Source organism: Acipenser ruthenus, chromosome 2 (assembly GCF_902713425.1).
Source record: "Acipenser ruthenus chromosome 2, fAciRut3.2 maternal haplotype, whole genome shotgun sequence".
Lineage (NCBI taxonomy): Eukaryota > Metazoa > Chordata > Actinopteri > Acipenseriformes > Acipenseridae > Acipenser > Acipenser ruthenus.
In genome coordinates, this window is record NC_081190.1 from 79,180,724 (window position 1) to 79,199,561 (window position 18,838).

The following is an 18,838-nucleotide window of genomic DNA, read 5'->3' on the forward strand; positions in this document are numbered from 1 at the left end:
ACTCAATATCTTACAAAGGGTCATAAAAGATAAGCTTGCAACATTGCGCTGAGCTGAGCGCCTATGGAAACGCTACAAAAAGAAGGAACATGCGAGAGCTAACTTTTATAAAGACCCATTCAAATTTGTAAAGAAGTTATTCACCAGTGAGAAGAATGGCACACTAAAAGCATCTAAGGTTGAGCTGGAGAGATATTTGGAGGAAACACATACAGATTCAAAAAGGCAGGAGCCTATGTCAATTCCGTCAGACATCCCACCTATCAATCCACCAGAATACCAAATGGAGGACTGTGCACCTAAGTGGAAAGAAGTAGAGCAAGCTGTGAAAAAAGCAAGGGCTTCATCATCTCCAGGGCCTAATGGAGTTCCGTACAGAGTGTACAAGAGTGCTTCAGGAGTTCTACGAATTCTGTGGAAATTGATGAAAGTGGCATGGGAAAAACAGGTTGTACCAAGAGCATGGCGCCGAGCAGGTGGAGTCTTTATACCTAAAGAAAAAGATTCTACAAGCATCAGTCAGTTTCGTCCTATTTCCCTATTAAACGTAGAAGGCAAGATTTTCTTCAGCATTATTGCTCAGAGATTGTCAACTTACCTATTAAAGAACTGTTTCATTGACACTTCAATACAAAAAGCGGGCATTCCAGGTTTCCCAGGATGCTTAGAACACATCAATGTGATCTGGCAACAAATTCAATCAGCTAAAAAGGAGAGGAAGGAGCTCCATGTGACATTCCTGGATTTGGCTAATGCATATGGTTCAGTGCCACATGAACTTCTTTGGGCAGCATTTGATTTTTTCAGTGTACCGATGACAATAACAAATTTAGTGAAAGCCTACTTTGGAGATTTGCAATTCAGTTTTTCAACTTCATAATTCAGCACTACATGGCAATGCCTAGAGGTTGGAATAATGGCAGGATGCACCATTTCTCCACTGGCTTTTACCATGGCAATGGAAGTAATCATTAGGGCATCAAAATGGGTAGTAGGAGGAGAGCACTTGGCTTCTGGAATGCGACTACGACCGATTCGAGCATACATGGATGACATGACAACCATGACTACAACAGTAGCCTGCACTAATCGGTTATTGGGCAAATTAACCAATAACATTGAATGGGCACGAATGCAATTCAAGCCCACTAAATCAAGGAGCATCTCTATAATTAAAGGCAAAGTAGTAGATAAAACATTCTTCATTAATGGTGAGGAAATACCAACAGTGTCTGAGAAGCCAGTGAAGAGTCTTGGGAGATGGTATGATGGGGATCTAAAGGACACAGTTTGTGTGGGAGAAGTTAGACAACAAGTAGTGGAAGGGTTGAAGAGCATAGACAGCAGCGCTTTACCAGGCAAACTAAAACTCTGGTGCTTTCAGTTTGGTCTGCCAAGGTTGCTGTGGCCACTGACTGTGTACAAGGTTTCTTTGACAACAGTAGAGAAGCTGGGAGCTTTAAATCAGTTCATACATCAGGAAATGGTTGGGAGTTCCACGCTGCCTCAGCAGAGTGAGACTTTATGGTAAAGGAATACTGCAGTCTCCGCTCTAACCGAGGAGTTTAAGTGCGCCAAGGTCCGACTGGAAATGACATTAGTAGAGTCACGCGACAAATGCGTAAGGGAGGCAGCACCTGTGTTGAAAACTGGAAGAAAGTGGGCAGCAAAGAAAGCTGTGGAGGATGCAAAGGCTGCCTTCAAATTGGTGATATCATGGGGCAAGTTCAGCATGGAAGAGGGGGTCTTGGTCTCAGTTCAGCTCCTCCTACATGGCACAAGGCAGCCCCTGCTCAGAGGAGGAATCTGGTAGTCAATGAGGTGCAAAAGCAGGAGGAGAGGACGAGGTGTATAAAAGGCCATTTCCCAGGCCAAGCAGGGAAAATGGATGAGATAGGAGAGTGTGGAACAATGCAAGATTGGCTGGCAAGACCTATGGTCAATGGAACAGAGCAGGATCAGTTTCCTCATCAGGTCAACATATGATGTTCTCCCATCACCACAGAACCTAAACCTCTGGGTAAGAGAGGATCCCTCATGTCCTTTGTGTTCATCACCTGCAACATTAAGGCACATTTTGACAGGATGTAAGGTGGCTCTTAGCCAAGGACGGTTTACTTGGCGCCATGACCAGGTGCTGCGATGTTTGGCCTTAGCATTGGAAGACAAGCGTAACATGACCAATAAGTTGCCACCTGTTCCATCAAAACATTACACACAAAAGACAACATTCCTCCACGCAGGAGAGCAACCACCAAGAAAAGGTGTTAAAATCAATCCTCGCCCAGGACAACTGGAAGCTGCTAGAGACTGGAAAATGCTGGCAGGTGTTGGTCAACGGCTTATTTTTCCACCTGAGATTGCCACCACTAACCTTCGACCAGATATTGTCTTGTGGTCTGGATCAGCACGCCTTGTTCACCTGGTAGAGTTAACAGTGCCATGGGAGGATGCTGTAGATGAGGCGTATGAGAGGAAGAAACTGCGGTATGCTCAACTAGCCACTGAAGCGGAACAGCGAGGATGGAGAGTCCGGGTTTACCCAGTGGAAGTGGGTTGTCGAGGATTTGTGGCACACTCTACAACCCGGTTTCTCAGAGACGTCGGATTCAGTGGCCAAGAATTGCGTCGCACTGTGAAGAACTTATCTGAAGCAGCAGAGAGGAGCAGCAACTGGCTGTGGTTGAGACAGAAAGATTCTGGCTGGGGGGGGCTCAAGCACAATAGAAAGAAAGAAACGCTGATGTACAAGTAAGTAAGCTGGGCTGAGTTGAGTGGGGGACGGAGGGGGGTGATGCTGGGACGCCAGAATCACCGTCAAGCCCTCTTGAGGTGTCGTGGGCTAGTCGACGAAACACTGAGGATGGAAGGTGCCCACTTGAAGACCCCAGAGATGTACCCTACTTAGCTCAATCCAGACGGCTGTCATGCTGATGCGCTGGGGAGGCCGCACTGTGGTTGATCCCCGGAGCCAGCATTACACTTCAGCCATTAACACTAGACAGAAGGATATCTACATCATCATATGGAAGGAAACGTAAATGGATGGAGACACATATGGATCACATTAGTTTACTGTAAAGCTACGTCTTAGTTGGTGATTATCTTGGCGAGAGCCGAGTTCAAATCAGCATGAAGTTTTAACATCTGCACTCGTGTAATGGAAATCATATGTAGCACAAATGCTGCAGGGTTTTTACGGTCCGTGGTAGTTGTTCTTGAATCCTGTTCCCATCAATATGTAATGTAAACCTATGTGTGGCCCCTCCTTGAAAATCCAAGTGATTTGTTTGGAAATAAATACCCAAAGCATCCAATACACTGTCAGCTAAACAGGAATGCTGTATTTGATTTGAATCAACACTTTTATTTTTTAGTTGTATGGATGTAACAAATAGCTATATATGTATGTCAGTACATATATATATATATATATATATATATATATATATATATATATATATATATATATATATATATAAACCAGAAATAGTAATAATAACAATGATGACAACAAAACAACAATATCAATAACAATACTATTACTATAGTACTACTACTACTACTACTACTACTACTAATAATAATAATAATAATAATAATAATAATAATAATAATAATAATAATAATACACTTTTTTGGTGTCTTACCATGTGCCACCCAGCCATGTTTACACTGGTCACAGGTACGCAGGTTAATCTTCCCAGGCTGGAAACATTCACATGTGCAGTTTACCAGTGTGCAGCGGATGGCCTGCAGAAATACAAGGAAACACCTTGGTCTCAAAATGTATAGAAAAGGAGAAGCTTCTGAACACACTGAAAGTGTCCTCCAAGGAACCATCGAGGCAAGGTCGCACAATTTACACCAACATATTCTACAGGCCTGGGTTTGAATTGGAAACAAGTGAAATGAGTTGGCCTCATATTTAGTGAACAGCTGTCCACAAAACCACCTCACATTTAGTCCCAACTCATGTTGACAGTCCCAGTTTGAGTCGAGGGACTGAATTGCATGTGGTTCTGTCAGACCAAGATTGAAATGCATTGTTTGAACTTTGTGAGGGAGCTTGCCAACCAAACCTTTTGAACATGCCTTAAACATGAGCATTACATTCACGAATAACATTGTTTTATAAATAAATACACAAACAAATAAATACATAAAAGACACTGTATCCTGCAAATACAGGACAAGTAGCAGGGACCTGCATCAGATTGTTTTGCACATATATCTTACAGTACATATAGAAAACGGAAGCCTATACTGATCTAGGAACTGGATACCTATAACTAGCAATAAACAAGAGGATATATAATTAAGTGCATGTGCTGGAACATCACAGTAAACACAGACAGATAAACTAAAGAGTATAGGATAATGTTTCTTCTAATAATCACTCATTACAGTAATTAATAATAACTATGAATCCAGTAAAAAGCTGTTTTTATGCTCTGTTAGTGACTGGTTAATTCAATTTCAAAGTTATCACCCTAGCCCGACAACCTATACTTTTAATGTTTCATATTTTTCTAAAGCATGTTTATCACAGGACTATTCTTATGCTTTTGTTGATTATAATTAGTTTATTTGTAAGTGTACTTAATAAGCCTGACCTCAGTTAAGTAATTGGTAATTGCCACGTAATTGCCAAATTGTATATTTTCATTTATTGAAGAAGCCACTGTAGCAATGCCATGGGCAAGTACAACTCTAACATCAGTGTTTGACTTATGAGCCTATAGGAACTTTTTATTTTATGGAGATGCTGGTCTCCACAAAGAGATTATCCTTACCGACATGCACCCTTTAGGTAATGCTAGTCTGGGGTTCTGAGTGTCAGTATAAAGCTCGTTCAGTTAGTTGCTGTCTGCTGGTTATGCTCTTTAAGTGGCAAAGTAGCACGATAAGTTAGACACAAAGAATTAACTCTTCTGCCAGAAAGCTTTGGAAACCTGAAGCTGTTGATTATTTTTTTTTTTTAATTACCAAAAAATGTACACAAAACAATATGCAATTAACACAGACTTTAAATCAGGTTCTCTGTACAGATCGATATCAGTGCAAGCCCTGCAGTAACCGAAATGCATTATTCCTCAGATGTGTGTGAGGGAGAATAGAGATTTTATTTATAATTTACACTAACCCATCGCAGAAAGCTCCTGCTTAAAATCAATAAATATTGACCAGGTAATACATCAGGGCTGTCCTTGTCACTAACATTGGTTTCAACTAATAAGTTAATTAATTAATGAGCTATTTGACAATTAATTTACTTTCCTACGTGGAATATGCATACTTTTTTATTACCATTACATTATACAAATCGACTAAAGCACAATATTGGTTTATGTTATAGGATTATGATAATGCAGAGAACCAAAAGGGTATTAATTAAGGGCCGCCTGAGACCAATTTATTAAGCTTTTGCTCCAGCACAAAATTAGTTCAGGTAGCATAAAAAAGAAAAAGAAAAAGCAAGGCTGTTAATTTTATTGTTTTAGTCTTGTTGTGTATCTTGTTATTTTTAATATTGGCAGGTATATGAAATGGTGCAGCTTCTCTTTTGTCCAGTCTTCAACACAGCATCTAATTGAATGTGTCTGCCTATTTCACAGGCCATTTTAATTGAATGTAACTGCACTATCTGCAGTGCAATCACTTTCAATTAAGGATCTCTATTAAGTTGTATATTTGAAATGAGACACTGGATTTTTTTTACCAGTTGAGTTAAAACTATAAGCAAAACATACAACCTCTTCTCAAATTTGTTAAAAAAATGTGTTTCAGAAAATGTTTAATCTAGTGTATCCATCTTGTTTACCCTGTGCTATTATGTCGTTTGAGTTTCTTAAGAAAAAGAAATACAACTTTTTGCTCTGGTGGGATCCCCTTATTCCACCACACATGCTTAAAGAAACCAGTAAAATACTATAAAAATGCAGCAGTGTACCATAACAAACTTCTTTTTTTGGGGGCTATAAATGTCTATACATTCTCGCTGACTGACAATTTTACAGAAATTAACCAGTAACTGGTACACTGCTGCATTTTCAAAGAGCAATATTTAATTTTTCACTTCACACATTAAACAAAATCTTTGAAAAAAAAGAACAAGTTATGTATTGCTATTTGAAAATAAGTAATTATTATTATTATTATTATTATTATTATTATTATTATTATTATTATTATTATTATTATTATTATTATTATTATTATTATTATTATTATTATTATATACTGGGGCAGCAGTGTGGAGTAGTGGTTAGGGCTCTGGACTCTTGACCAGAGGGTCGTGGGTTCAATCCCAGGTGAGGGACACTGCTGCTGTACCCTTGAGCGAGGTACTTTACCTAGATTGCTCCAGTAAAAACCCAACTGTATAAATGGGTAATTGTATGTAAAAAAAAATAATAATAATAATAATAATAATAATGTGATATTTTGTAACAATTGTAAGTCGCCCTGGATAAGGGTGTCTGCTAAGAAATAAATAATAATAATATTTTTATTGTTATTACAGCCTATATAGACCTAATCTGAAAAATAAAAATGCATTCAATATGTAAGAATTGCAAGCCTTGCTGATTTTAGTTTAGTTGAGGATGTAGTGTACATTCAGAGTAAGACTCAGTTGTATTTTTTCAGCACAGATTTCTCTGCAGTGAGAAATGAGGATTTGCATAAGTGTGCTCCCACAAGACTTCTCCACGTACTAAGTGTAACGATTTTGTATCAAACTGGAAAGCAAAAGGCAAACAGAGTTGAGGAGTAACCTATAGGTGTTATCTGTTTACTGACTGTGATAACTCTGCTGTTTTTTTATTTATTTTTAACTTACAGGAGAATCAACATCAAAGTATGTGACGGCTGATAGCTGTTTAGAGGCCCACAATTAGCTGTAATCACACAGGATCTGTAAAGCTAATATGACAGACAAACAAAATAAACAACTGCCTTTTATTTTCTAATTGCCCTGCAAATACTGTTCCATGCCTCTCAATGTAATCATTAAAAAGCATTCTGGAATGTGTATTGCACACAGTGCATGCCAATGTTTCCTACTTGTGCTATGAAAAACAAGCATGTCATTTTCAGTCATTGTGTGTATAAGGGGGTGATTGATATATAGCTTATTCTGCTGTGACTTTAGGGGGGTGATATAAAGAAAGAAGAAGAAGAAGAAGAAGAAGAAGAAGAAGAAGAAGAAGAAGAAGAAGATATAATGACTGGAAACTGTACTGCCTTTTAATATGTATTCTAATTATAATAATTAAACTGATAATTCACAGTAATAAAAACATTTAAATAAAAAGGTCAGATATTTAAATAAGATTGTTGTAAACGTGTATATTGGTTCTAATGTATCTTTGATGTGATTAAAAAAACAAAATGCTGGAGTATGAAGTTCAAATAAAAGATTCAGACTGGCTCTCTGCTCATGAGAGACAGAAACTCCCCAGGAAGCGACCCTCAAGTGACCAATTAGGAAGCTGCATTGACAGGTCATGAAAGGCCCTCTGCAGTGCAAGAGAGGTGTTGTGGTAGCACACTTCAAAACCAGGGCTGGAAAGGGGACAACCAATAAACAAGACTAAAGCAGGTAGAAGTCATAATATGGGTTAAAGGACATGTATTGAAGAGAGGGATTTGCATTGAGTTTGAATTCATTCACAAGGCCAAACTGATTTTAGTCAAAAAAAAAAAACAAACGGTGAGGAAATGACATTGAATTTGGACATTGAAATACAGTTGCTTCATGAATTAAAACAATTCTGGTTGTGTTTTAAAAGAAATATACCTAGGCAAGTACAGTTAGAATGTAACAGATCACTATTAGATTGAAAGGTTATTTAGAATATAAGTATATTTTATTTTTCACTTTATTTTAACAAAGGCACTCATCACATTATATTGGTGAAAATATTGGATAAGGGAGTCTGATAAAAATTAATCTCATCAAGCAGCTTCTTGAAGGATCCCAGGGTGTCAGCTTCAACAACATTACTCGGGAGTTGGTTCCAGACCCTCACAATTCTCTGTGTAAAAAAGTGCCTCCTATTTTCTGTTCTGAATGCCCCTTTATCTAATCTCCATTTGTGACCCCTGGTCCTTGTTTCTTTTTTCAGGTTGAAAAAGTCCCCTGGGTCGACATTGTCTATACCTTTTAGGATTTTGAATGTTTGAATCAGATCACCGCGTAGTCGTCTTTGTTCAAGACTGAACAGATTAAATTATTTTAGCCTGTCTGCATACGACATGCCATGTGAGAAGTTGTATGGGGGCTTGATTAGGGTGGTGTTTAATAATTTAGCACCAGTAGGCTCTCTGGTGCTAAACTTTCAAAACAGTTTAGCACAATTTTTCAAAACAACTTGCATCCCTGTCATGGATGCTGGGTTCAGGATCAAAGGTTTCAGTGGTCATCTTACACATGAATATGCATCATGCATTGTTTATCACTGTATTTAATGTATTATGTATTTTTTTTAATGTATTTACTGTATTATGTTTTTTTACTGTATCTTGTAAAGCACTTTGTGATGGTGGTCCACTATGAAAGGCTCTATATAATTGATTGATTGATCAGGGCAGAAAGGCGTGAGGCTGATCGATATTTGTTTTTTAAAATGTTGACATGTGAAAACCCAAACTCACAAGCAGCACTGCTTAATGGCAGTGTCAGAGACAACACAGTTTATGAATGTTTAAGTGGGAGTCTGGATTACAAGGTTACAAATCATCACCCATTCTCTATTTATTTCAATAGCCTAACACCAAATTCCAGCCCTGGGGATTCAAAAGCAAAAAAACAAAACACTTCTTCACTTGTTGAACAAGTTAGCTTGACAGCACAACGGTATTTATAGAAGAATATAACTGAGAGAAAAAAAATATTATTTTATGTAAAATGCTTAAGTAAATGTATTCTTTTAAACTCACATTTAAATGTAATGGCTCTCAAACATCAACACCTCCTCTCATCCGCGCTTGGTAAATGAGCTTCCACACTGCCGCTTACTGTAACTACATCCCTTCACTCTGAATGGACAGCTAAATCGAGATCCCTGCTATCATTGGTTGTTTCAAGTGTCCATTAAAAGAAAATGATTGATGTTACGATTATGAACTGGAGTGATTCCACCCATCACGCTCCTTTATTTTATTTTTTTAATAAAGCCTTGAAGCAGCCAATGATAGTGCTAGCAGGGATCGACTTTTTAGTGAACTGGAACCCTCCAGCCTTAAGTGAAATATGGGGATTGATATTTAATTATGGTGTGCGATAATAAACTCAGTTACCCGGAGATTGTTGACAGATCCCAGAGACCTCAAGACTCAATAGGAAATTGGGAGGTTAGGCAGGTATGGGTCACAGCCAGATACATTCTTGACCTTGTAAGTGGTGAGCACCCTCGCTGCCTATATGAAAAATGCTTTCCTGTTAAACATGTGCTGACGGTACACATTTGCGTGCTAAAAACAATATTGAAGTCTGCATTTGTTTTTTATTGGTGTGCATGTGTACCTGTGTACCAGTTATCTGAACCCCTGATTATAATGATATAATGCTTCTCTCATGGTGTAAGAACACAGTTTGGGCAGGCAAAAGTTTATAACCCCAAACTACACAGAATGTGTCTCTTCTACCAGAAGGTTCATAAGGGGCATCTCTCTCAGTACATACATATTTTATGAAGTGATTAACTTTTTTTTTTTACATTAAAATGTATGTATAGCATTAATTGCTCTTAAAACCAATGAACAGCACAGGAACTTACTTAGGGGAACTGCAGTAAACAAAAGAATGTCATAATAATCCAGATATTTTAATACAAAATATTTGAATAAGTTATTTTATGCATTATTATAACACTAGTTATATGTCAGACTTAAATTCACTTGAACTGATGAGACAATCTCTCTCGAAAGGTTTTTATTCCTGATACATTTTTGTGCTTTAATTTAGTATTATATTTTAGAAGGAAGGATCAAACTATATTTGATGCTTTCCAAAGCCTAGGAGCAAGCACTTCAACTAATATTTATTTTTTGTAATGTATTATTATTATTATTATTATTATTATTATTATTATTATTATTATTATTATTAACACTAGTAATAATTCAGAGTGTTTCACTGGGTGATATGTACCTGAAAATATTTTATTTGTGGCTATGTTTAACTGCACACAGTATTCCCATTATATCCCATTAAAAGGCAGAATTACTACAATTATAACCCAGGGTCAGGAAACCAATGCTAAAGTACTTCATTTTTACCAGAATTCACTTAATGCACCAGGTACAATATAAGGTTAAAATTATAAATGGTCTGTAAAGTAACTAAGCAATGAACAGGATAGGTTTTATTTTTTTATTACAGAGTGAAATATTTTTTGTAACTGATTAACCAAGTATGTTTAAGGTTCCTCTGTGAAGTATGCTTCTATTGTAGATACAGTAAACTGTAATTCAGTCTTAAATGGGCAACCTGCCCAAATTTAAACACAAACACTCAAGCATGGAAGAAACATTAACACATTTACTGTTAGTAAAAGCTCCCTGTTGCATTGTTAAATTTTAATACTTTTCAACGTATCTCTTCTGTTAATAGGGAAAGTACAAACCCTAAAGGAATGTGTAATTACAGAAGGTTTGCTTTTTTTCTAAAACATGTTCAAGATAGGCAGTAGCCATCTATTATCCCCATTCTGATCTGGGCAACTAAAACATTGTATACAAAAAAGTAAAATAAAAAAATTAAAATAATCTTCCTTTACAGAAATACATTTATTTTAGAGTAAGCAGAAAGCACTACTTAAACCACAAAGGTCATCATAACAGCACACGGCTGAAGTGCACTTCAAAAAACACAGCCAGAACCAGATTTGTTACACAGCCTTTTTCTGAAAGTGTATAATAGTACATTTCAAAACGCTGTACACAAAGACAGCCTTGTTGAAGTTGTTAGTGGAGGTTTTAAACTTTGAAATGTGTATCATAAATAAAAACAAATATGTATAAAATCTTAATAAATCTGATTAATCCTTATAGTTACATGTGGCTGATACTTATGTTTGCTGATTCATGACTGGTTTATGTCACTGAAACATAAACATGATTTCACATGATTTTGACTATGCTGAACTAAGCAATCACCAACACCAGCAAGAAGACATTTTCATCTCCGGCAGCCACAAAGGTTACTTCGCTTTGGTGTTGCATTTCATTATTCTAACAATGCATTAAAATAAGTTGTAATATGATAATAGAAAATAGTTGTTTTCTTTTCTCAAAAATAAACAGAACTCTTTTTTTCTTACTGATTAACCCTAGGGTCACATTTTAATTACGACACTATATTAGCTCTTATAAAGTGCCAAATAACAAAACAAACAACTGGGATATAGATATCTCGTGGTTTTGGGTATTTTATGCAGTGTTAGCATTAAATAATTGCACACAGTTATCATATTTATAGTATGTCATACTTTTTAAAAGCAGCTTTAAGGATGCTATCATTAAAATGTAATCCTGGGGTTAGTTGTTCTTACAGCATCAATGTAATCAGAATGTTTTTTAAACGGAAAATGTAATTTTCCTTAGTGACAATCCTTGTCATCTCCTATTGTTTTCAATTTCCATTTAAATGGTTCAGCATGATCTGTCCGATATAAGTGTCGGAAAAGCTGTTTATAAGAAACCAACAAAAAAAATGATATTATCACTAAACACAAGCAACAGCTTTGGAGAACACGCGCTGACAGCTCTGCCTTTCAGTCTGTTTTGGCTAGTTTATATATCCTGGATAGTCCTATAATAGCACCTGGGGTTACTAAATAACTACACCTTTATTGTGATCTGCAATTTTGTACCATAGTCTATTGTTTCCTTATCTGACACTACTATGCCAAACTGACGATCAAGAAATCCTCAACAAAAAAGTGTTGCTACTCATATGCACAGCCGGGTGTAAACATTTAAAAATGGAGACAATTTGAGTGCCAATGAATAAATACTTTTAAAATGTATACATATTGGTACATGATACACTTATAAATACAAAATAAGTATTAAAAAATAACTGATCAACAAGGAAGCTGAAAATACTGAAAGCTTTGCATCCTCTGCATGTATCACTCAGTCATGTACTGTAATATAATACTTAAGTTAAACCTTTAAAGACGAGAAATATTACATTATGCAGTAACTGCTGTTGAAAAAAATATATATATATATATATATATATATATATATATATATATATATATATATATATATATATATATCTTAGCAGATGCCCTTATCCAGGGCGACTTACAATTGTTACAAGATATCACATTATTTTTAAATACAATTACAGTATGTTTTACACATTATTTTCACATACAATGACCCATTTATACAGTTGGATTTTGTTTATACAGAGAGGGAGTTTTGTTTCAAGATATCCTAAAAAAGGGATGATGTTATAAAAATTTGTATAAAAAAAAACAAATATGCTATGAAAAAATGATACAAAAAGGTCTAAGTCAAACAATGCACAATTGGGGCTAAAATACCCCTCAGTTTTTTTTTTTTATGTAACTGCTCTACGACAATTAATGATGTACTTGGCCATTTTAATCTCCATAGTCTTCTCTGAAATCCTCCCCATACTTTTCAGACCCTGGTTACTCACCTACAACAAGACCTGGCCATGCTATAATAATAGCCTTGGATTAGAACATATATCCCTGTTTCTTTTATTTATTTTGTACTTTTTACTTATCTTACAATAATATGTTCTGTGTGCTTCTCTGTTGTGTTTCTGTGCAAATTAATTACCATGATATATTCCATATTCCTCACCGTTTTGGTCTTCGTTTATTACAGTCCTTATAACAGAAAATACTAGGATCACAAGAAAACAAAATGTTGATCACTATGCTTAACATGTACCTTGCAAATTGGGCCAGTGTTTGAAAAGTGTGAAGTACACCTCCATATGTATCCCGATTCTGACTAGCTTACCAAATCTGAAGCAGCACTTTGTTGATCCTGTTTTTTTGATGTTAATCCCTACTGTCCCACACATCACTTGCCATTTTAGAAAATGTCATGCAAATTCTGGCAATGTGGCAAATCGGTGCAACGCATAACGCGTTATGATAATTATTTCTAATATTTGTCAACTGTGTAATTTATGGTGAACACTGACGTGGATTTTTGCCTTCAAATTCATGTGCAGCAATGGTCGTTCGAATATTGAGATAGTTTCTCCGCCGCACTAAAGAAAATAATTATTATTTCATAATAATGATAATTACTCCACATCGCTGTTTTCATGTTGCACTGCTAAAGTCTTCTCTCGTTGATCAACGGATGAGCACTGACACAAAGCGAAATGGGCGGAGATTTGTGATGCATGCCAGAATAAAATCTGATCAGAATGAAATCTCGGCCAATCAACATGCAGTGATTATACTGACATTAATGGTGGCCAATAGCAGCTAACAGAAACAAAAGCAGTGTGAGGAAACAGAATGCAAGCAGCAAGAACTGTGCTGAATGAAAGCGCATTAGAGAAATGTTGCGCTAGTGGACTGTGTGAGTGGATGGAATGCATCCATGCTGGATGAAAAGCAGATTAAATAAATCCCGGTACCCAGAATTTCACTTGCTTGTGCCATTAAATAAAGCATTCTCACCATTGAAATGCCAGTTTCTGAATTGGTTGTTTTTCTATGGGGTCCTGGGTAGATAAGGTTCATCTTAACAGTTTTTTTCAAGTAAGGCTACTCTGGCTAGACCAATATAAGTTTGAACAACTTGGGTACCAACTATATTCTTTCATGTCACATTTGCCAACTTTGTCAGAATTACTGTATTGTTCATGCTGATCTACGTGAACAGCATAAGAATGTTGTAAAAATGTAATATTTTGGGTCATGCTTGGTGTCTTCTATAAGCAGTAACATTCATTTTTTTCACACTAACTCTCAAAAATAAATATTGCTCACATGCTAATTGTAAAAGCAGTCAAGGCTGCTGAGAGTCTCGCTCTCGGGTTAGGGGGCTATTATTTACTCTTTTACCAAAGATGAAATTTAAATAGCAACATGATAAATAAAATAGTTATAGCTAATACTAGTCATATATGCTTTTTGAAGATGCAACTTGGGCGCCTTGTTTCTAAATTGGAATTCATTTTTCATGTTAAAAAAAATATATATTTGGGGAGTCAAATGGCTGTTAATGCAAGCACTGCAGAATAAACACTTCAGTAACGTCATCTTTATTTATAAAGGAATAGTAATGATGTTAAAAAAATGCAGGTCTTCTCATTTTCCTAGGATGGTGTTTAGTTTTTTCTTGTTTAATTAATAAAACACCTTTTTATTTTTGAGTTTCTGTGCAGTATTTAACCTGCTTTAATTCATACTGCCGCTGTGATGCTTGTGTTTTCTACTCGTCATTTAGAGCTATTACAGTTGATTATTTTTGTTCTGTGTTGCTTTTCCCGATATGACTTAAACAAGGACAACAGGCCTTAGACAAAGCCCCTTCACGAAAGAAGCCTGCTTATAAAATACTACAGCTTTAAATGGCTTCTAAATGGAGTTTTGAAACATAGGGCCCTTGCCACAAAGCTTTAATGACTGCTCTAAGGAGCGAATTCTTAAGGACTGTTTTTTTGAAGAGGGTTTATAAACATTCTCTTAGGTAAAACAATGTTTTGAAAACTGAGATTAAACTTCTAGCCAGCAACAGTCTTGAACAGTTTCATGAATATCAAGCACAATTAAAGTAGTTTCACGTGACTTTATTTGTGAAAACCAAGTTGGTAAAATATAGTGCATTCTGTATGCTTCTGGTGAAATGTACCTTGTAAACCCCACAAACTGAAGGTGTTATCTATACTAACTGCTGAATTATCCAAGCTGACATTCCTGGTTCACAGCAACAGGGTTTACTGCTTCTAAAATGATATGCCAACATCAAAATATTACCAACAATTGTGCTTTTCCCCTGTTTACAGGCTGGCCTGACAGCTGATGAGATACTTAACTGTCTAATAAAGCAATTAAAACAAAGCTGTCTGTTCCGCTGACAATGTCAAGAACCTTCTAATACCTTTTTTCCCCTGTAATTATACTTCGCGTTTTTATTAACGAGGTGGAAATCCTGCTTGGTTTATGAAAATGAATATGTACAATTATTGAAATAACAGAAACAGACCAAACACAGACAGTTCATTTGCTGAGGCAATTACCCACATCCCTGTCAAAAGGAAGAAAGAACGAATAAAAGAAAGAAGTAAACACGGAGGCCCCTGACGCTGTATGTGGAAGTGTTTCTAATTCCAAAGCTATAATACGGACAATATGTCTGTGGTCCGGCTGGATTATATTAATGAAGAGCAGTCAAACATATTTGTCACCGCAGAAAGGAAGGTTGTTATCAATTGTCTTGCCAGATACTTCGAATTAGTCACTAACGTGTCTAGCCAGGGTTTCCGCTACAGCTCAAAGGAAAGTGGGGCAGAGGCTCAGAGCTCTTTCCTGAGGGAGCGGAGAAAGGGGGCATTCTGCTATCAGCGATCTTCAGAACCATAATAGAGATAGCTGAGCTGGTTCAAACTGCAGCAGGGTCCCCTCAAAGGAAGATTGAACTGCTGCAGGAAATCTCCTGCTGACTTTCTACATGCTCCTAATGAATGCCTATGTGGCTTTTTTTTTTCTTTTTCTGGACAACAAAATATTAAACATCATATTCCAAATGTTGAAATTGGCTAGAAAAATGTAACCCAACCCTATTGTTACAGTATTACATACGCTAAGCAGTATGTTTGCTAAGAGGCATAATCATTAAGAACTATTTAACTGAAGGCTTGCTGAGGTTCAGATAAACCAAGACAATCACACCTATATATATATATATATATATATATATATATATATATATATATACACACACATATATATATATATATATATATATATATATATATATATACACACACACATATATATATATATATATATATATATATATATATATATACACACACATATATATATATATATATATATATACACACACACACATATATATATATATATATATATATATATATATATATATATATATATATATTCCGATTTTCGCTTTTAACCAATAAAAACTGATAATAAAAACCATGATACAAACAAATGTAATCAGTTTATAGCCAATAAACACCGGAAAACACAGAAAAAACACTGGAAATGGTTACTCAATTCACGTTGACGTCACCCTTTTCACATTTAAAAAAAAAAAAAAAAACTACTACAAAAACAAACTACCTTCCCCAGTGCAGCTGGGCAATGTCCCTCCTTCCTGGTTTGTATCTATCATTGATTCGTTCCGAATACTTTAAACCCGCCCCAACTATATTACAGTTAGATAGTGAAAATGTAATAAAAATGTGTCACCGAAGGGGATATATATATATATATATATATATATATATATATATATATATATATATATATATATATATATATATATATATATGAAATTGTGGCTTTCCGGACAAGATTATCACAAAAGCTAAATCCCGCATTTCAAATATAAATAGAAAAAATGCTTTATATAATAACAATATACAGCACACAGATGATAGAATCCCTCTGGTCCTCACTTACCACCCTACCAACAGAAAGATGTAGAAACTTGGCTTCATTTTCTTAAGGTTAATATGCTAATAATATTCTATAATGCGATGCAGAGTAACTATCATTGGTTAATGGCCAACAAATGGCAAATATGTCCCATGTGTAACAGGAGAAAGGAGAACATCGGGATATTGTCTTGGAACAGTTTCAGTTTTTTACTAACACTGTTTAACACTACAAGAGTACAAGTCTTTGTTACAACCAGTTTTCTTTCTTTTTCTTTTTTTGTAGAGAAGGGCTATTTAAAAAGTGTCAAAGGCTGTCTGGGATTACTGTCTTGTGTGCATTGGAAAATAGATTTAAAACAAGATAATTACTGCTTGAACACCTAAATTTGACTTGAAAATCAGGATTTCAAACCTGAGCACTACAAGAAATAGATACACCAGCTTTTGACTCTGGGCTGTTATCAAGGATCTGTTTAATGCTGCCTGTGGGGGTTGCCTTGTGAGGATGTCAGGAGCTGTACAGTAATTCATCATCATTGGTGGCTGCCTAAGGTGTCAAAAGTCACTGCAAAGGTGAAAATGTGGTTGCAGAATACATTCCTGAACAGCAGCATCATTAAATGCAACCCTTGCTCACACCCTCACTGCATATGTAGGGAAATGCAAGTGAAAGCTATTCCATCACTCATTCCCCATCAAGTGTTGCCCTCTGTTGGAATCAACAGTAGTGAAAGCTCAACACTTCCTTGAGTAATAAAGGTTGTTACTGTTCTTTTCATCCTCATCTTATTTTAAAGGAAGCTGAGAAAGATTTTTTGACAGCCAACAAATCAACCGAGGGCTGCGACTTCTGACAGTTCTCACAAAGTTATCAGCACAGGAAAATTCCTAAGTAAATTAAGAAACTCTCATTCCTCAGGTGTTTGAGTGGGAATTTTTGGTGGTATAAGAGGCCAAGGTGACAAAACCTGCTTCCATCTAGGAAAAGTATAAAAAAAATGTCTAGTTATCAACGCAATTTTGAGCCTACAGCAACAAGATCTACTGATTGCTAAAGTTTTTTTCAATCGTTCTGTGCTGTATGCAGATGCCTTGGTTTCTCTAGTTTTAAATTAGGAAAGAGCTAATACAGGACATTGTACATGAAGAAAAAGCTGTGGGACTAGCAAAAGTATTTACCTTTAATAAATCTGTTTTTCATGTAAGAAACAAAATATTTTAAATGCTAAACAACAAGCCCCCTAACTTTTCACTGCAAACAAAGATGATTTTTCATTGCAAACCAATGCAGCTTAGATACCAAAATATACCACTCACAGGCACAACCTCTTAAACAAAATGAAGCCTGTACATATCTGCTATATGATCAAAACATTCCTTACAACATATCCATTGGGATAACCCACTAGCCTTCCATGCTTTTCACCAATTGGTTATAATAGTCTGTTTCAGGTTACATTCGTCCACATCACAAAATCACCACCCATCTTGCTCAGAACTTCATGACAAATGGTGCTCAAGTCATAAATAAGGTAGGCTACAAGAGAGGACTCATGGCATCTGCCAAAACTGTACAATTGAGCACTAGATTCAGGGCTAAATAAAAAATATGAATAACTAGAATATAATAATAATTAATTTTGCAGTATGGTAATTGTACTGCAGTATAACTGCATTAAAATGTACTGAACACTGCATTATAACACACACACACACACACCCACACACAAAAAAACCCCATTAATAACACTTTCTCTTTTGTAATGTGGCCAGAGATTTCCAGCTATTTCAGGAAACATCTTGCTCCCAGGGATCAAACTGAGCCTTGTGACAGCCGGGAGTGTCCGGAGTAATGTTCAAAGCATTCGGGGGGAGCGAGGGGCTGTGACTGATCTTTCCCTTCCCCTGCAGTCACCTGCTGATTTTGTCCAGGTGTTTTATTGCTATCTTGAGGCGCTGGAGTTCAGACAGAGAGAAGACTTTGCCAATCCTTTTGTCTGGAATTGTGCATTCCTAACACAGATGGTGGACAGCCACAACCTGGACAACGCCAGGCTCAATTACCCTCACCTATGCAGACGGAGAGACTTATCCTCTCTAGAATGCGAGGACCTTAAATGCTGTAATTAAGTGATTAGGGCAGGATGGTCATGACTGAAAAAAAGAGGGTTCAATATGTCACAA

General features: G+C 36.2%; 1 protein-coding gene across 7 annotated transcripts in view; it reads right to left on the bottom strand.

The window, feature by feature from the left end:
• LOC117409563 (zinc finger protein basonuclin-2-like) overlaps positions 1 to 18,838 on the bottom strand; it is a 349,521-nt gene that overhangs the window by 164,871 nt on the left and 165,812 nt on the right. For all 7 annotated transcript variants that reach the window (XM_059002013.1, XM_059002016.1, XM_059001981.1 and 4 more), the window contains one exon: positions 3,651 to 3,753. In XM_059002013.1, coding sequence (XP_058857996.1) covers positions 3,651 to 3,753 — 103 coding nt within the window. The remainder of the gene's footprint in view (positions 1 to 3,650; positions 3,754 to 18,838) is intronic.